Source organism: Anabrus simplex, chromosome 2 (genome assembly GCF_040414725.1).
Source record: "Anabrus simplex isolate iqAnaSimp1 chromosome 2, ASM4041472v1, whole genome shotgun sequence".
Classification (NCBI taxonomy): domain Eukaryota; kingdom Metazoa; phylum Arthropoda; class Insecta; order Orthoptera; family Tettigoniidae; genus Anabrus; species Anabrus simplex.
This window is the reverse complement of record NC_090266.1, coordinates 345301334-345322445: the sequence shown is the minus strand read 5'-3', so window position 1 is coordinate 345322445 and position 21112 is coordinate 345301334. Positions and strand designations below refer to the sequence as shown.

At 39.0% G+C, this 21112-nt stretch overlaps 1 protein-coding gene across 2 annotated transcripts in view; it reads left to right on the top strand.

Annotated features, from left to right (window-relative positions):
- The window catches only part of LOC136862822 (guanine nucleotide exchange factor C9orf72), a 211359-nt gene that overhangs the window by 163729 nt on the left and 26518 nt on the right, over positions 1-21112 (top strand). For both annotated transcript variants that reach the window (XM_067139086.2, XM_067139084.2), the window contains one exon: positions 14786-14967. In XM_067139086.2, the coding sequence (XP_066995187.2) occupies positions 14786-14967 (182 nt within the window). The remainder of the gene's footprint in view (positions 1-14785; positions 14968-21112) is intronic.

Genomic DNA, 21112 nt, shown 5'->3' with positions numbered 1-21112 from the left:
GAAGCATTTGCTGGACCTCTGTGCTAGTGTGGGTTTAGCAGTTACGAATACATTCTTCAAGCATAAGGCTATTCACCGCTACACATGGGAGGCTAGGGGTACCAGATCCATAATAGACTATATCTTAACAGACTTTGAATTCAGGAAATCTGTTAGGAATGTACGAGTTTTTTGCAGATTTTTCGATGATACAGAGCCCTACCTGATCTGTAGTGAACTAAGTATCTCTAGGCCTAGGGTAGAGAAAGTGAAATCTCTCTGCTAACAAATAAGGGTAGAAAATCTCCAGGACTAGGAAATTAGACAGAAGTACATGGATATGATCTGTGAGAAGTTTCGACAGTGGACAGCAAGCAGGTTCAGGATATAGAAAGAGAATGGGTGGCATACAGGGCTGCTGTAGTAGAAACAGCAAAGGAATGCCTAGGAACAGCTGTGTGTGAAGAAGGGAAGAGGCGAACATCTTGGTGGAATGATGAAGTGAGAGCAGCTTGTAAACGTAAAAAGAATGCTATCAGAAATAGCTCCAAACAAGGGCCGAGGCAGACAGGGATTTGTACGTAAATGAACGAAACAGAGTGAAACAAATAGTTGTTGAATCCAAAAAGAAGTTGTGGGAAGATTTTGGTAATAACCTGGAAAGGCTAGGTCAAGCAGCAGGGAAACCTTTCTGGACAGTAATAAAGAATCTTAGGAAGGGAGGGAAAAAGGAAATGAACAGTGTTTTGAGTAATTCAGGTAAACTCATAATAGATCCCAGGGAATCACTGGAGAGGTGGAGGGAATATTTTGAACATCTTCTAAGTGTAAAAGGAAATCATCCTGGTGGTGTTGCGAACAGCCAAGCTCGTGGGGAGGAGGTAAATGATGATGGTGAAATTACGCTTGAGGAAGTGGAAAGGATGGTAAATAAACTCCATTGTCATAAAGCAGCAGGAATAGATGAAATTAGACCTGAGATGGTGAAGTATAGTGGGAAGGCAGGGATGAAATGGCTTCATAGAGTAGTAAAATTAGCATGGAGTGTTGGGAAGGTACCTTCAGATTGGACAAAAGCAGTAATTGCACCTATTTATAAGCAAGGGAACAGGAAGGATTGCAACACCTATCGAGGTATCTCATTGATTAGTATACCAGGCAAAGTATTCACTGGCATCTTGGAAGGGAGGGTGCGATTAGTCTTTGAGAGGAAGTTGGATGAAAACCAGTGTGGTTTCAGACCACAGAGAGGCTGTCAGGATCATCTTTTCAGTATGCGCCAGGTAATTGAAAAATGCTACGAGAGGAATAAGCAGTTGTGTTTATGTTTCGTAGATCTAGAGAAAGCATATGACAGGGTACCAAGGGAAAAGATGTTCACTATACTGGGGGACTATGGAATTAGAGGTAGATTATTAAAATCAATCAAAGGCATTTATGTTGACAATTGGGCTTCAGTGAGAATTGATGGTAGAATGAGTTCTTGGTTCAGGGTACTTACAAGAGTTAATCAAGGCTGTAATCTTTCACCTTTGCTGTTCGTAGTTTACATGGATCATCTGCTGAAAGGTATAAAATGGCAGGGATGGATTCAGTTAGGTGGAAATGTAGTAAGCAGTCTAGCCTATGCTGGTGACTTGGTCTTAATGGCAGATTGTGCTGAAAGCCTGCAGTCTAATATCTTGGAACTTGAAAATAGGTGCAATGAGTATGGTATGAAAATAAGCCTTTTTAAGACTAAATTGATGTCAGTAGGTAAGAAATTCAACAGAATTGAATGTCAAATTGGTGATACAAAGCTAGAACAGGTCGATAATTTCAAGTATTTAGGTTGTGTGTTCTCCCAGGATGGTAATATAGTAAGTGAGATTGATTCAAGTTGTATTAAAGGTAATGCAGTGAGCTTGCAGTTGCGATCAGCAGTATTCTGTAAGAAGGAAGTCAGCTCCCAGACAAAACTATCTTTACATCAGTCTGTTTTGCGACCCACTTTGCTTTACTGGAGCGAAAGTTGGGTGGACTCAGGATATCTTATTCATAAGTTAGAAGTAACAGACATGAAAGAAGCGAGAACGATTGCTGGTACAAACAGGTGGGAACAATGGCAGGAGGGTACTCGGAATGAGGAGATAAAGGCTAATTTAGGAATGAATTTGATGGATGAACCCGTACACATAAACCGACTTCGGTGGTGGGGTCAATTTAAAGATAAGAGGTATAGAACTAAATGAGGCCACAGCACTAGTTGCAAATAGAGGATTGTGGCGACTTATAGTAAATTCACAGAGGCTTGCCGACTGAACGCTGAAAGGCATACCAGGGTTTAATGATAATGTATGTATGTTATTTATTTTCATCCTGTACTCCTTCTCCAAGACTGTGTCCATACCATTCAACAGTTTCTCCAGATCTTCTGCAGACTGAGGTAAAATATCATAGACAAATCTCGAGAGTTTCATTCTACCCTCCTTGGATTGCGATTCCCTTTCCAAATTCCTTTCTGATTTCCTTTACTGCCTTAATGAATATTATTCTCTGCAGCTACATGCTTTTGTTTTGCTATTTGGAATGTTTCAATATCATAGGCACTAATTCTTATCTTATTTTAAAAAGTGCTGTATTTTCCCTACACATTAGATTTTGGATGGCTGGGTGGAAAGATGATAGGTACTATTTGCCAATAGGATTGACAAATTTGAGAATTAATTGAAATTTATTGCGGGAAAATAAAGTACCGAACCAAGAAATTTGTCCTGAATTAGTCGACGGGTAGGAAAGTATCTTTGGTCTTCCTGTAATATCCATTTCCAATAATACTATCACAAAAGCTTTTATGTCTGTGACAGTATGTGTTGTTTGGGTCATCAGTCCATAGACTGGTTTGATGCAGCGCTCCATGCCACCCTATCCTGTGCTAACCTTTTCATTTCTACGTAACTACATCTGCTCTAATCTGCTTGTCATATTCATACCTTGGTCTACCCCTACCGTTCTTACCACCTACACTTCCTTCAAAAACCAACTGAACAAGTCCTGGGTGTCTTAAGATGTGTCCTATCATTCTATCTCTTCTTCGTGTCAAATTTAGCCAAATCGATCTCCTCTCACCAATTCGATTCAGTATCTCTTCATTCGTGATTCAATCTATCCATCTCACCTTCAGCATTCTTCTGTAACACCACATTTCAAAAGCTTCTATTCTCTTTCTTTCTGAGCTAGTTATCGTCCATGTTTCACTTCCATACAATGCCACGCTTCAAACAAAAGTCTTCAAAAACATCTTTCTAATTCCGATATCAATGTTTGAAGTGAGCAAATTTCTTTTCTTAAGAAAACTCTTCCTGGCTTGTGCTAGTCTGCATTTTATGTCCTCCTTACTTCTGCCATCGTTAGTTATTTTACTACCCAAGTAACAATATTCATCTACTTCCTTTAAGACTTCATTTCCCAATCTAATATTTCCTACATCACCTGCTTTCGTTCGACTGGACTCCATTACTTTTGTTTTGGACTTATTTATTTTCATCTTGTACTCCTTACCCAAGACTTCATCCATACCATTCAGCAACTTCTCGAGATCTTCTGCGACAGTAACAGTTCTCTATTGTTGTGCTGTTGAATGGGGTGACATTAGCATAAGAGTAGATAGGAATTTATTAGTGTACCTGTTTGTTTCTTTCACAATTAAATTCAAAATATGTAATGTAGAAAACCAGTATGGAATACTGTGTAAGCTCTGCATCAGCTCGAGGGGCATTGATAGGACCTTGCATGTGATGAATTTCATTTTTGATATATATTTACCTTGAATGATCACTCTTTCAGAGATGTACAGTATAATTCCACCTCTTCATTACAATGATTGTGTATTTTTAGTGATTTGATAAATCATCAGTTGTATTGAAAAGGTTCGAATTATACATATCAGTAAGAGTGATCATTGTTTAGGACCTGGGGTTTCATGATAGAGCAGGGAAGGTTCAAACAAGAGTGTCACTTTCAACTGAAACGTCACTAAATCCTGTATTATGCATAAGTTATACACATTGTCATTACCTACACTGTCTTCATTTTCATCACTCTCTGAATCTGTAAAAGCAGTGCGGCCAGTATCCAGTAATCGGGAGATAGTGGGTTCGAACCCCACTGTCGGCAGCCCTGAATATGGTTTTCCGTGGTTTCCCATTTTCACACCAGGCAAATACTGGGGCTGTACCTTAATTAAGGCCACGGCCGCTTCCTTCCCATTCCTAGGCCTTCCCTATCCCATCGTCGCCATAAGACATATCTGTGTCGGTGCGACGTAAAGCCAATAGAAAAAAAAAATGAATCTGTAAAAGCTATTTTCACTAATGAAAATACCATGAGGTTTATGGTACTCTAGAATGTTATCGCTACTCTAATTTCCTGCCTCAGAAATATCACCATCTTTACTACTGGACCCTCGGAATGAGGAGGAAAAGACTGATTTAGGAATGAACTTGATGGATGAGGCTGTACGCATAAACCGGCTTCGGTGGTGGGGTCATGTGAGGCGAATGGAGGAGGATAGGTTACCTGGGAGGATAATGGACTCTGCTATGGAGGGTAAGAGAAGTAGAGGTAGACCAAGACGATGATGGTTAGACTCGGTTTCTAACGATTTAAAGATAAGAGGTATAGAACTAAATGAGGCCACAACACTAGTTGCAAATCGAGGATTGTGGCGACGTTTAGTAAATTCTCAGAGGCTTGCAGACTGAACGCTGAAAGGCATAACAGTCTATAATGATAATATATGTATGTATGTAATTCTATGCCCGTTCAAAGCAACCCAGACCCCGATTTTCTCGTCATAAAGCAGTTGATCAAACACTATTTCTGGTTTTGTTGCACTATAGTATCTGTTATTTTGTGAGCTTACATGGCCATGCAAATGGAAATTAGCATCTGAAAAAAAATTAACTTGGGGTCAATTTCACCTGAGTCTACCTTCCCAATAACCCAATTGCAAAATTTCACTGTCTTAACGGGATCTAACGGTTGTAATTGTTGCACTGCGCTAATCTTGTATGGTTTCAGTTTGAATAATTTTGTTGCTTTCCAGACAGAAGCATGAGATACTTCAGTTTCCTGTGCCATACGCTTAAGTGATTTTTGTGGTGTTAAGTTCCCATCGAACAGACTGCAAATCCAGTCGTGCTCAGCTGAAAGATCTGGAAATTTACCATCGAATTGTTGATGGAAGTTTCTGAAATATTGCTACAGCAGTTCCACTAATTTTACCAAAATCTAACTCAATTTCCTCCAGGAATTCATTCAGACAACGAATCATCTACGTTACATTTGTCCATCTGCATTTTCCAAACAGCAAGTTTTCTCTTAAACTTAAGCACTTAAGCACTTTCTCACTTAGAAAGATAATATTTACTATTTCATCCTCAAAGTGATCAGTTTCTAAAACACATCAGCCAAGTAGCACAGTATTAGAAAAGCCAATTTTCGGACTGACACAGAGGTGTGTATGTAGGACTGCTATCCAATAGGAAAAGACAAAGTTCATTCCTCAGCTCTACAACGCGACAAATGACGACTATGAGACACCCAAAGTACTTCCATGTGCAATAGAAGCAAATCGTGTATAGATCCCATCTCTTTGCAAAAAATGGAAAATAGCGTACTGTTTAAAGCTCTTGCTTTCACAAAATTTAAAACACTGACTGCATCTTTCAGCACTGTATTAACTTCTGATTGTAAAACTTTTGAAGCTAATGCCTCCCTGTATATCGTGCATTGTGTCAATTTTACAGAAGTAACAGCATTCACTCTTGCTCTGAATCCTTTTTTTGTTCCAGTAAATGCTGCCACCCCATTGGTATATATGCCAACACGATTTGTCCATGACAGATTGTTGTCATTAAAAAAGGAATCCACAAGAGAGAAAATATCTTCATCTCTAATCCTCCCTTCCAGAGCTTTACAAAATAGAAATTCCTCGTTCATTTCATTTTCATGAGAATGTCATACAAAAACAAGAAGCTGGGGTCTATTTATAATATCAGTTCTGTCACAAAGTTACAGGGTGAATTTTGGGCTATCATGAAGACATGGTAGCAGTTGATTATTTTTTCAGTGCATGATTGTGCACATTTCCATGGCTGCATGAGAAAGTATTGCCTCACCAATGATGTGGGGATTTGAATTTTGCAATTAAATAGGATACCTCTAAGGATGTTCTTAGCACTTTCTTAGGAACTGTTACCTGCTTTTCAAGGAATTTGACATTTCCTTTTAGTTGTTGCTCATGATGCTTAAAAAATTCTGTCAGTTTACTTACATAGTCTGGATATTTTGTCTTCAAGTTTCTCTTGAGTTTCAGAGGCTTAGAGCTGTCGTTGGCTAAAATCTCCAAACAAAGAACACATTCAAGTTGTTCCTGGTTATTCAGAAGAATTCTGGTAAAGTCTAATGTCCGATAATAGTCTTGATATTTACGCACTTTGGTTTTGGGTGTAGAATTAATGTTGCTGTTGGGAGCAGAAGTAGTCAAAGAGAAATGTACTTTGATTAAATACGAATCTTGTTCCTTATTAGAATTGAGTATTTTCGCCCCACTATTGGAAGCCCTGAAGATGGTTTTCCGTGGTTTCTCATTTTCACACCAGGCAAATGCTAGGGCTATACCTTAAATAAGGCTACGGTTGCTTCCTTCCCACTCCTGGCCCTTTCCAATCTCATCGTCATCTTAAGACCTATCCGTGTCAGTGCGACGTAAAGCAGATTCTAAGAAAAGAACATTTTCAAAGGAGAACAAGGACTCGATAAATCGCTTCCATGGGTTCTTCTTTTACCCCTGCCAATCAGCCACTTATCTATGGGTATGGCGATACTTGTATCTGTTTATTGTAAATCAAGATAAATACCTCCACTGAACATGCACCAGAATTCAGCTGTTCACTCACTGTCTTTGAACTGACTGCAAAGACTTAGCTGAAATCTAGTCGACAGTAGCGGAAATAGAAGAATCTATTCTTGTTGTGTTGCAAGGAAGTGGCAGTCACATTCTCAAGTGGCTTATTGTCATTAATGGTTGTAAAATATTTGGTAAGGTGTGGCGGGTGAAAGGGTGCTGTAGTTACTGGCATCTTTTCTCAGAATTCCTGCTGACAGGAACTGCTGGTCAGTTCTTGTGAAATAAGATAGCAAAAGTACGAGTTTACTAGTCTTGAATGGCGGTGGGAGAACTTCCTGCCTAGGCTTGTGGATGTGAGAATCTGAGGATAGCAATATTTGTTCACAAAGTTTGTTACAGAATCATCATCATTCCCCCATTTCCAGCTGACATTGGGTGGGGGCAAATATGGTTCCTCTACACCTTGTCCTGTCTCTCCACCATTCCTTATGCATCACTGTGTTCCAGTCCACATTCCATAGTCATATGTTGTTCTTCACAGGTTCCACTCATTGTAATCATGGTCACCCTTGTCCTCTCTTCTCTGTCATCTGTCTTTCCGCTGCTTGTCTTGGCAGTCTTTCTTCTTTCATCTGCTTGACATGGCCAGACTACCTCAGTCTTTTATGTTCCAGTTTGTCATTTAGTTTTTGCACATTTAGCTCTTTTTGCATGTCTTCATTTCTCACTCTATCCCTCCTTGTCTTTTGTAGCACACTCCTCAGGAATTTCATTTCAGCTGCCTATACTCTACTCTCATCTCTCAGAGTCATTGTCCAGGTTTCTGCTGTATATGTCATTATTGGTAAGTAATATCCCTTGTACATTACTTCTTTAGCCTTCATTGGTATATCTTTATTCCATGTTAATCTCCATATCTGGTGGTAAAAGGCATTCCCCAGTTCTAACCTCCTACTAATTTCCATATCCAGTTTTCCATTTTCAGTCAATTCACTTCCCAAGTATTTGAAGTGTTCTACTATTTCCAGTTCCTTTCCTTCAATTCTGATAGCTCTTTTTCCTTATTTACTTTCTCTACTAATCACCATTGTCTTGCTCTTCTCCATGTTGATCCCGAGGCACTTTCTTCTCCCTCCATGAACACACGAGAATTCTATCAGTCCACTGGAGTCCCACTGGTCCTCAGAATTCTATCAGTCCACTGGAGTCTCGCTGGTCCTGCAGCCTCGATCATTTCAGTGGCTACTTCATCTATTCCCACAGCTTTTCCCTTTCATCTTTTTAACTGCCCATTCCACCTCTGTGATTGTAATGTCTGATTCCTTCTCTATTACTTCTAGTCCTGTTGCCTTCTCCATATGTCTGGTTTCTCATGTTCAGCGATTCACTGAAATATTTTTCCATCTGTGCGTTATCTTTTCTGGTTTTGAGACTATTACTCGTTTATTATTCTCAAATCCTGTGTTCACCATTTCATTCCTACAGTTTCTTATAATTCCAAATAATACTTTTATTATTGTAATCACAGTTCAGTACGGATCAATTATCATGAAACTTATATCTTATAGTTCCATGTATCTGGCTCTACTCTCTTCAGTCTTTCGTGTTTTCCATTCCTTCCAAGTTTTCTTCTTTTCCTTTACTTTATCTTTCACTCTACCATTTCACCATGTTGTCTCTCTCTCTCTCTCTCTCAGCTTTCCTGATATTCTGCCACATGTTCTCTCTGCACACCTTACAAATGCACTCTTAAAATTATTCCATTCCTGTTCGACATGACTAATATCTGTCCTTGGTATTGGTTTTTGTAATTTTTTCCTGAGCCTCCTTTTTCTTAAATCTCCAGAGTTTTGTGACCTTGCCCACTTTCAACTTTGCTATCACCCCCAAAGGCTTCCTCAGGGATGGCTGTAATATCCGTAAGATCTTTCCAGTTTCCATTTTCCACTAATATGTAATCAATCAACGTTTTCATTCTTATATCTCCCCATCCATATATGGTAATCTTCTGTCTATTTTTCTTCCTGAACCATGTGTTTTCCATTATTAGTTGGTCCCTGTGGCAGAAGTTCATCCTCTTCTTGATTCTTATTGCCATATCCATGTGGGCCCAGAACAGTGGCGGTTTCTGGTATAGCGCAATGGGGCAATGAACCTCCAGTTTATATCACATTGTACTTAACTACTTAATTTTCACAACTGCCTTGTCAATCTCGAAGCCTTTGCTAAGCTCAGCTATCCGTAATATACTCGTACTGACTTTCAATTCAAGCGAGCCGCGCGAAGTACTGGCTGGATACTCGTCTGAAATGCACCCCCCATGCAAGGCCACATCTCCATCCGTACCTGTGCGAAGGGTGTGGTGAGGTGCGAGGAGATAGCGACCAACACGTAGACAAGACCAGGATATCGCAGAAACGAATATCCGTGATTTACGCATGCGCAATATGCCACTCTCTCTCACCCGTCTTCGTAATCGCAAGTCATGTTGTTGGGGTTAGAAAACTAGTACATGCCTGCCATCTGTTGCCCTTACAGGAATTTAACTACGGTAACAAAGAATAGTACATGTAGTTAACACTAGAGTTGGAAAGCATCATTACTACCAAAAGTCACATTAAACTGCCTAATTTCGATTGATATTTTGTCCCAAATATATTACTAATACTTACTGAACATCTATTCATTTGCCTTCTTTGGAGTAATTACTTCTTGGAGAGAAACTTAACTTAAAAATCATTGAGGCAAAAAATAGCGGGAAGATAATACCAGTGAAAATGCTGTCTAGCCCACACGAGTTCGTAAAATTATCAACGTTGTCAACAGTGTGAACACACATCCCTAAAGTTTCCTTCTGTTTTTCAAATGTGATACTAGTGTTTATAAAACTTTGCAGTATTTATCATAATTCGTTATATTATTGTACGCTGTGCAAGCGTGTCAGTGTACTATTGTCATACAGAAACTTAATTTTTAGAACATAAAGAAGTTACAATCTTATGTCCATTTGTGTGTTTTTGTGCATTGTGGTTGCGTCCACAATCTTTGCGCTCGGGAAAGGTAAGGAGCTACAAAATGAGTATGAACAGTGTCCAGATACCTATAAAGACAAAATTTTCTTCTCTCTCTCTTGAGCGCAAACTTGAGATTAAGAATGCCAGCTGCCCACTGCCTGTTCTTGATATAACGATGCAGATTAAAAGTAAAGAAATCGTGCGTAAATTCATAAGGGATATAGGCCCTATGCAAAAGAATCGAGTGGATGTGTGGGTGCGAAATTACCAACAGGATGTTTTGTTTTCCCTGTTCATTCTTTGTGAGTGATGAAAGCAAAGGGACTTGGACCAAAGTCAGAGTGGTAGTATGTGGGGGCGAGGGGGGGCATAAGAATTCTTCCTTCTGTTGAACCCCCAGTGACGAAAGTCACGCGCCGCCCCTGGCCCAGAATCTTATCTCTCTCCTGTCTCTCTCTTCTCACTTGTGTGTTCAGATCTCCATTATATTTACTTCTTTGTCTTTTGTGTATTTTTCCAGTTCCTCAAGGAATTGTTCTGTATTCCCTTCTTTATTTCCAGTTTGTGGAGCATGTACTTGGAACAGATCTCATGTTCTTGTCTCAAATTGTATCCTTGCTGTGATCATTTGTCGTAGGTACGACATCATAAGTGGTGTAAAACCTTCAATTAGTATGTTTAATATGTTTTAATTATAGTTTTTTTAATGATAAATTATCTTTTATTAAAGTTTAAACATGACTAGTACATGGTTTCTCTGTAAATATGTAGTGTAAAATTTTATAACCTCAAATACGTATTGTGTATAAGTTTAACCTTAAAATCCATATAGTCGAAAGCGGTAGAAAATTCCATAATGTTCGTATATTAGACTTATTGTACTATAATTTGGTATATATATATGAAGGGTTCTGGAAACTTACTGTAAGGTTTTATTATCCAGATACATGTAGAGACATTACAAATGTTGTAGATGTTTCCATATGGATTAGTAAATAGTTGACGAATGTTCGAGTACCCATTCGACTAGCTGGTCGATCGATGTTTCGAGTGTGTTCCATTGGAGTGTTGTAAGAACTCTTCCAGAAGTCAATCATTCTAGATGGTTGATTGAATAGTATATATATCGAGCTGTCAGTCAGTGAAGTTAGTTCTTAGGACTCAGGCAAGTGATGGACTGGGAGTGACTGTTGGGCTCCGAGGTGGACTCTGAGTATTGGACTCGAGTGAGTGAGGCAGTGAATTCAAGAGAGTGGATGTTATAGTGCGCGAGTCAGTGTTATTGATATCTGTACTGATCAGAATCGACTTCAGGGTACTCCGCTATTGAGTGTTGTATATAGTGTCATTTGCGACTGTGTATAATTGCGTGTTGTGACGTACAGTGTAAATAAAGTAATTTATATAAGGAAGTGGACATGTTCTCGTGTGATATTTATTTACGTAAACGTAGAACGATACATTCTGTCATTGATCTCCTTTACCTCCTCCACATATTCCAGTACATCCTTTCTAATGATCATTCCTACTCCATTTACTGCATCCCGTCCTTCTCTGTAAACCAGCCTGTATCCTTACTTTAGTTTTCTTTCCCCTCTTCCTCTCCATTTTATTTCACTGAGACAGAGGATGGCTATGTCCTTCTATTTCATCTTTTCAGTCTTGTCCGTCAGGGTTGGGATTTGGTACAGAATATGAAATATAAGTATTTCAGTCACAGCCAGGTCCCTCCCCCTCCATTACTCTCTGCACCCATCCCACTTTGAGGACCAGTATTCTAGTAGATGACTTTACGTTATACTGTCCCTAGACATGAAAGCAAGTCAACGTGCATTAGACATGCTAAAAATTGTAATTTCACAGTGTCCAACCCCACCTGCTTCTCTTCTTAGGCTTACAGATGCTGACAGAGAATTGGGACTGTTTACAGCTAGAGCAACTTATGACCTGATACAGAGCATGCCTGATAGGGTACAAGAACTCTTACTCCATGAGGACGACATACTAATTATTAATGCATGATTGACATCTTTTATAACTCATGTAATGTGTATTGACATGAGGTGTTTGTAGATAATAGAAATGTTTTATTAAATTTTATGCAATGAAATTGTGTGGAATATTAGATCAGGAATATTGCATTAAGTCTTGATGAGGAATAATAGCTCTGGAATTATGGTGCTGATAATTACATTGTTTTATCCCTTGAAACAACATTTCTCACTTCTGTTACCAGCTTGAGGACTTAGCTAAGGTTCATTACTATGTAGAAGATCAGAATGTAATCATTCTTATACAGTGTTGGTTAGCATAACCTACCAATCCCTCTGCATTATGAGGAGAATTGGTTTATTAAATTACAGTGGTTCAAACCTTGTTGAATATGGTATTACTAGCACAGTTTTCCTTTTGAAAAGATGGGTAAGCACATGTCCATCAAGTTGTTGATATGGTACGCACTGTTTGGATGTATGATACTATGTACTGTATGTATGAGGAATGAGCAGTGTGACCATTCCACATGTTCTTGTATGGATCACAGTTTCAGAAGTTGATTCGTTAAAATTTGCTCTTCGGTGGAATTGATGAACTGTATTGATGCTAATGATGTTTTGATCATCAGACTTGGAGGGTGGAATACATGCATACCAATGCAAGTGCATTCTGGAAGAATGTTAACACTCTGTCAGTGTTGGCTACGGTTATCTGTACTAATATTATAAAGATGGTGGGAGCTTCTCGCTTCTGTCAACATTGCAGGCCAAAATAACCGTAACCCTCTGCTTGGATTTTATACCACCATGGCGTGGGTCACCTTTGAAGGTTAGTGACTTGCTGGGTTGAAGATTATAGAAAAGTCTGGTTTTGTCAGCGTTGAACACTTCCTTCGCTTCATAACCTTCAATTAGCTGAAGAAGCTGATCTTTCCAGTTGCTGACCTTAGCAGAATTAACAGCCGCATTCTCCCCAGAAACAGTCTTGTAAACAAGATTATGTATTTCCTTGAATCGGTCGATCCAGCCGTTTAGTGCTCTGCAGCCATCGATCCCAAGCTGTGCAGCGACATGTAGCGCATTTTCCGTCAAATGTGATTCATCATTGTTTACATTGGCAGCCCGGACTTTCTTAAACCAATTTGTAAGGATGGACTCCGACTCCTCCAATGGTGACACCTTCATAGATTTGCAATCTTTTGAGGAAAAAACGGCTGCAATGCATGAAACTGTCTTTAATTTCTACTTGTTTCTTCATGATAGTATTTAACGTAGAAATATGCAGGCCAAGTCTTCCAGCCAAGTCGATGTACATCTCCAGGTGTGCATCAACTTGGTCCAAAATTTCCATTTTCTCATCCTGAGAAAAGACGTTCTGTTTCTTCTCCATGAGTACATATTATGCAATGCTTTACACCTAGTAAAAGTTACTAAAACAACGTAATTCACTGCGTTAAGAAACCCACAAAATGCTGATTGCCTTGTTTAACCTCAGTTGTCTGCTACACATTGCTGCTTTGACTTATCAAACAAACACTATGCGCTACAGTTCTCACTCCCACTAAGGCCAATGATGTATTATCATCATCGTTCTCCACAACCGCCAAAACTTTGCAAACATTTCATGTCATTCTGCTCATAAACAGTGAGACACATAATGTATTCCAACTAATAACTCATAGAATCGAGATTTTTCCTTATTGCAAGACTTCAGAATCCTTCCATATTTTCGAGGAAATCATAAAATCAAGGAAACTTAACTTCAAGGAACGTTTTACATTAATTATATGGACTTTCAGTATGGACTTGCTTTTTTGGCATAAAGTTGGAGAAAATGTAGAATCAGAGATCATCAGTTCGAAGTTGCACTGTAAGCCGCAGGAGCTGCTAGTTATATTTTTTGAGGTAAATACAGGTCTCCTTTCTTGTATCTTAAACAATGTTAAGTAGTAGAACAATTAACAGTTTAAATGAATGTATACATATTTATAAGTTCTGACTGAGGATGGAAGTCTAGAAAGGGATGAACGAGGAATTGCACCCAAAATTCTTCAGTATCTTGGTTGGCAAAGGAAGCTGGGGAATGGAAGGGTAGTTTAGTTCAATTAGAGCACTCAGTGTGAATATGGAATTTCTATGATCAGCTCCCAGAATAACACTTCCCATTTTTTCCTGCTATTTCCAATCCTTGAACAATACTATGTGTACCTTAATTATCAGATAATGTTTAGATTGATATCACAGCCTAAAATAATGGACATATGCTTTTGGGTTCACACCATGTGAAAATAAATAGACTACTGGATAACTTAACAGTTCATGAAGACTTTGCTTTGCTTCTCAGGAGTAAACCACTACTGTTCTAATAATGCTAAAAGTTTAGTTTCAATGACTGTTGTTCTGTTGATAAAATGGTATCCTCATTGGGGACCAGATGGCTCACTATGCTGTCGCTGAATAATTGTTCATACAGATGAAGAAAATATGAATAATAATAAACTAGATTTCTAAGATATACTCTGTTCAAGTTAATATGGGATTATTTTTGGAATATCTCACTGGAGTGCCTGTGCATATACACATCTTTCTTTAATTAATCCCTTCTACTTTCTCAGTCATGTCTTTTGACCATAGCTGTGGGACTGACTGGTTGTTTTTGTTTGTATATACTCTGCATATACTGTATATATTATGTCTGACAGAAATTACTTTGAATGAAGGATTGAATGAATGTAAATAAATATGAGTTGTTTATATTATGATTTTTTTCTTTTTTGAAGATGTGTCACTACATATTAAACATGTATAGCAAACATATCCAAAATTTACTCAATTATACATCTCATTTTATCTATTAAAACTTAAAGTATCTGCAAATTAAACTCTAGTTGGTTTTTCTGTCACAGGGACTTCTTTTGGATGAGTTTGGTTGCCGGGAACTTAGCTCTGTTGAATTAGCAGCCAATCCATACCTAGTTACTGCTGTTGATTTGACAAGGGGTGTTCATCCTAGTGCAGTTAAGCAGACTCCTCCCAGCCATCTACAAAGAGGAGACTGGGAAGAACCAGGCGAGGGCTCTCTGCATAGGTATTCTTCTGCTTTGCACTTATTGACAGTTGATGACCATTTTGGTCATGCAGGTAGTATGGGAGTGACTACTTGTGATTGAAAGTTAATAAAGACATTTTGAAGTAGCAAAATTGGAAGGAAGAATAACTTCTTGTTATTGCATGCTGCACTAACATCTACTTTTTTTACAGGAATAAAGTTAAATAAAAGTTTACATAACGGTTGACATTGCAGGTTAAGGACTTATGAGCTAAAACCTACAGCTATTCCTAGAACAGCTGTTATGTATTTATTAACTTTGAGTTATATTTATCCATAAATATGCTGTTGTAACAGGAAAGAACCAGTGTAACATACCTGATGTACGCAATAAAGGAAATGGTCTTTGAAAAATTGAAAGGAAAATGCCCTTTTAGCCTTTTCTATACCAAACATATCACACATCTATTTGTTCATTTCTGTTAAGTTCTCCATGATTTCTGAAAATGCTGGAAGATTTCTGCAGGCATTTTGTTTCCTAATTCAGTGAGATCAGTGAAATAATATTTTTCTGCATATTTTTCCGAAGAGGTGGAGGGAATATTTTGAACATCTTCTCAATGTAAAAGGAAATCATCCTGGTGGTGTTGCAAACAGCCAAGCACATGGGGAGGAGGAAAATGATGTTGGTGAAATTATGCTTGAGGAAGTGGAAAGGATGGTAAATAAACTCCATTGTCATAAAGCAGCAGGAATAGATGAAATTAGACCTGAAATGGTGAAGTATAGTGGGAAGGCAGGGATGAAATGGCTTCATAGAGTAGTAAAATTAGCATGGAGTGTTGGGAAGGTGCCTTCAGATTGGACATAAGCAGTAATTGCACCTATCTATAAGCAAGGGAACAGGAAGGATTGCAACAACTATCGAGGTATCTCATTGATTAGTATACCGGGCAAAGTATTCACTGGCATCTTGGAAGGGAGGGTACGATCAGTCGTTGAGAGGAAGTTGGATGAAAACCAGTGTGGTTTCAGACCACAGAGAGGCTGTCAGGATCAGCTTTTCAGTATGCGCCAGGTAATTGAAAAATGCTACGAGAGGAATAGGAGTTGTGTTTATGTTTCGTAGATCTAGAGAAAGCATATGACAGGGTACCAAGGGAAAAGATGTTCACTATACTGGGGGACTATGGAATTAAAGGTAGATTATTAAAATCAGTTAAAGGCTTTTATGTTGACAATTGGGCTTCAGTGAGAATTGATGGTAGAATGAGTTCTTGGTTCAGGATACTTACAGGGGTTAGACAAGGCTGTAATCTTTCACCTTTGCTGTTCGTAGTTTACATGGATCATCTGCTGAAAGGTATAAAATGGCAGGGAGGGATTCAGCTAGGTGGAAATCTAGTAAGCAGTTTGGCCTGTGCTGACGACTTGGTCTTAATGGCAGACTGTGCCGAAAGCCTGGAGTCTAATATCTTGGAACTTGAAAATAGGTGCAATGAGTATGGTATGAAAATTAGCCTCTCGAAAACTAAATTGATGTCAGTAGGTAAGAAATTCAACAGAATTGAATGTCAGATTGGTTATACAAAGCTAGAACAGGTCGATAATTTCAAGTATTTAGGTTGTGTGTTCTCCCAGGATGGTAATATAGTAAGTGAGATTGAATCAAGGTGTAGTAAAGCTAATGCAGTGAGCTTGCAGTTGCGATCAGCAGTATTCTGTAAGAAGGAAGTCAGTTCCCAGACGAAACTATCTTTACATCGGTCTGTTTTCAGACCAACTTTGCTTTATGGGAGTGAAAGCTGGGTGGATTCAGGATATCTTATTCATAAGTTAGAAGTAACAGACAAGTAGTGAGAATGATTGCTGGTACAAACAGGTGGGACCAATGGCAGGAGGGTACTCGGAATGAGGAGGAAAAGGCTAATTTAGGAATGAACTTGATGGATGAAGCTGTACGCATAAACCGGCTTCGGTGGTGGGGTCATGTGAGGCGAATGGAGGAGGATAGGTTACCTAGGAGAATAATGGACTCTGCTATGGAGGGTAAGAGAAGTAGAGGTAGACCAAGACAACTATGGTTAGATTCGGTTTCTAACGATGTAAAGATAAGAGGTATAGAACTAAATGAGGCCACAACACTAGTTGCAAATCAAGGATTGTGGCGACGTTTAGTAAATTCTCAGAGGCTTGCAGACTGAACACTGAAAGGCATAACAGTCTATAATGATGATGTATGTATGTTCTCAGTGAACTTGGGAATATGTCATAAATTGGTAACCCCTTTAATAAATCCAAAGTGACATTGTTGCTGGCTTCTCACCAAGGTTGCCACGGTTCAGATCATGGCCAATGCATTTGTCATTTAAAAAATGAAAGAACGTTTTCCAGAGATTCGAATTCCATGTCCTGTGAATGCATTCGGGATTTTTAAAATGAAAAAACGTCTTAAACTGGTTCGCCATGTAAACCTGAGGTCTTTTGGCTACGGTCACGATATTCACAGTCACGTAAAACTACAGACTTTTAATCAGTTCCAAACTAAATGTCTTGTTTTTCCACTTCAGAACAATTATATTAAAACTGTTATCATTCAGCAATTGTGTACTTTTTATGATGTAATTTAAGAGATCTACAGTTGCTGATACAGAGTGTGTGTCTCCCCTGGAAGGTGTGGTTGTCCACAACACATACAGGTCAGAGGTTAGGACATGCAACATGGTCTTGCCGAGTTACATTCTGTTTTGTTGTTCTTATGTGGTCACAGGACGTGGCTTATTAGGTCTCTCGGCCTGGGACATGATATATCCGTCCAGTGGCCACATTATTCGTAATGTGTGCACTATGTTTTGACCCGTGGTCATGTTATAGGGGAAACGTCAATGAAGGGGAAGGGAGAGAGTTGGAGGGATGGGAGCAGCTCACTTGTTGCGTGTTGTTGAAGACTTATTAGTTTGTTGTTGACTAATTATTTTCATTATTTTGTCATAGAGGATTTTTTTCCTGAGATTTTGTTGAGTTTGAAGTTGGGATTCTTTCTTTGATCAAGATGTATGTTTATGTTTTTGTGTATGCTTAGGAAGGATCCTAAGTTAGCTATGTGAATGATATCTAGATCATGATTTCATCATCATCAGAGGTGCCAACTATTACGATTCAATCGTAATAATTACGAATTACCCATCACAATTACGCCTTTGCGAATCACACACCTCAAATTACGATTTTTTTGTTGATATTTAATTCTAAGTGTATGAAGTGTTCAAAAGGATACACAAGGAATGCCATAACAGCTGGAATTCTCAAAATATTATTTTTGGATTTCTCTGTAATCATTTATACTCCTTTCCTATCCCTCATTTAAGAATATTTCGAGTTTTCACGCACTGAACGCATTGTGTGGCTTCCAGTACCAGAGAAATAGGCACCTGTGAAGTGGTATATCTTGCGGAGCTGTTGTCTTTGTTCGTCACATGGCCAAACTTCCATGCAAATATGCGAGTTATTTTGTCTTTGTTTTGGCGGCAAAGTGGTGACAAACTCCATAGCGTTGTGGATACTGCGTGCATTCCTGTTGAAGAAGTATTTATTGCGATTTTGATTGCCAAATTTACATACATTACTCATCTAGGATATATGCTAATCATGTGTTACAAAATACAAAAGGTTTGAAATAATGAAGCTATTTCTTGTGCAGGAAAATACGTGTGGTGACATTACCATGAATAGTGGTGCTAGTAATAAACCAAAAATAGTTCAAAAATTCTCCCACGCTGTCGCTGTCTTGTCGCGATGTGGGAGCTTGTGTGCCTAAGTGATCCTGAGAGCTATGCCAGCGGAAGCATAAGCTCCTGGTAGGGCCTCCCAAGCCGGACAGGTCAAAGGTGATCGGTCAGGCTAAGAGGGATACCCTGGTCCTCCAGGTTGGGGTTTGATCATGGAGCTAACAACCCTATATCGGAAAAACAACTCTTTACAAAACTCAGAGACAAGAATAGCCAGACTGATGATAATGGTAAACGACCCATGCAAGGAAATGGAAGATGGAAATATGATATGTATGTAGCAACCTGGAATGTACGAACCCTGAATAAACCAGGAGCCCTAAACAGTCTGAAACAAGAAATGGAGAAATATAATATTGGAATAGCAGCAATTCAGGAAGTCAGATGGAAAGGAAATGATGTTTTTGGAAGTGGTAGATATACAGTTCTGCATAGTAGTGGAGCCAGAGGTACAATAGGTGGCACAGGCTTCCTAGAGGATGACAGATATAAGTCAGCAGTTTTGAATTTTAAACCTGTAATATGCACTCTAAGAATGAAGGTCCATTTTTTCAATATCACCCTTGTGAGTGTGTATGCACCTATAGAACAGGCTGAGGATGAAGAGAAAGATATGTTCTGTGGACAATTGGAACAAGAAATAGAATGCATCCCAAGACAAGATGTAAAAATCATACTTGGAGATTTCAGCTCTAAAGTGGGTAAAGAAGAAGCCTATAGGGAGACAGTTGGGAAGGAATGTTTCCATGATGAGTCAAATGATAATGGGCAGAGGCTAATTGATTTTGCCATGAGAAACTCGATGGTGGCGAAGAGTACATGATTTCAGAGAAAGAATATACGAAAAGCCACTTGGTGTTCACAAGATGGTGTCACCTTGAATCAAATAGACCATGTAGTAATCGATAGGAGACATGCATGTGATATACTACAAGTTGACAGTTGTAGGGGAGCTGATTGTGATTCGGACCACTACTTGGTACGGGTAAAATACAGGCAACATAGCAACATATTGCAACTTACAGATCTGCTAAGAAAGCGAAAGCTTCAAGGAGATATACGGTCTCAAAATCGAAAGATTAAGAAACTGCGCAGCTATATGAATCCAGGATGGAGAAGAAATTGGAGGCTAAACAATGAAGCTGGGCAGTGGAAAACATCGAAGGAAAGTGGACTCTATTGAGCGATGCATTGCAGGAAACTGCGGATGAAGTACTAGGAGTGGAAGTAAAGACTGAAAGGCGAGGATGGTTTGATGATGATTGCAGAAGAGCAATTGAAGAGAGAAATGAAGCAAGGAAGAAAATGTTTAGCAGGAAAACAAGAACATATGTAGAAGAATTTAAGAAGAGGAAAGAGGCAGATGGAATTTGTAGGAGAAAGAAGAGGGAGGCAGAGAGGAAATGGATTACAGATTTGGAGGAACAATATGATAAGCAAGAAGTACGGAAGTTCTATGGGAAAATAAAGGACGTACAGAAAAGTTTTCTACCACATGCTGTATCCTGTAGAGATAAAAAAGGAAACATGATTGGGGGAAGAGAACGGATTCTTGACCGATGGGTGGAATACTTTAGTGAACTGTTGAATGTGGCTGCAGAGATGGTGAGATTGGAAGAAGAGGATGGGCAGCCTTGGCAGGATCCTCGCCTAGATTTAAAACCAGTGCCTGTACCATCTATAGAAGAAGTGAGGATGGCAGTTAAGTACTTGAAGAATAATAAGGCTCCAGGAAGTGATAACATTTCAGCTGAGATGATTAAATACGGGGATGAGCAGTTGACGCAACTTGTTCACCAACTAATTGTGGAAGTTTGGGAAACAGAACAAATGCCAGAGCATTGGAGCTTAGCAATTATTTGCCCAGTTCATAAGAAGAACGATAAAGCAAATTGTGAAAATTATAGAGGGATATCTTTGCTTAGTATGGTTTATAAAGTCTTAGCCAAGGTTTTGTCTATGAGACTCACTCCACTGGTTGAGCAGATACTAGGAGACTACCAAAGTGGCTTTCGACAGGGTAGATCAACAACAGATCACATCTTCACTGTCAGGCAAATAATGGAGAAATGCTATGAATATAATGTGGATGTTCACCAGCTGTTTGTGGATTTTTGGCAGGCTTATGATAGTGTGTAAAGGAGGAAACTATCAATGATGGACATGGAGTTCCCAATGAAATTGATAAGACTGGTACAAATGACCCTAACAGGTATTAAATGCATGGTTAAAATAGAAGGAAATCTTACTAAAGAGCTTGAAGTAAACCAAGGTTTGCGGCAAGGGGATGTGTTATCTACCCTGCTCTTCAGTGTGATTTTGGAGAGTGTGATGAGAAAGGTGGAGGTCAGTAATCCAGGCGTTACGCTGTTCAACCGTGTAACACAGAATCTGGC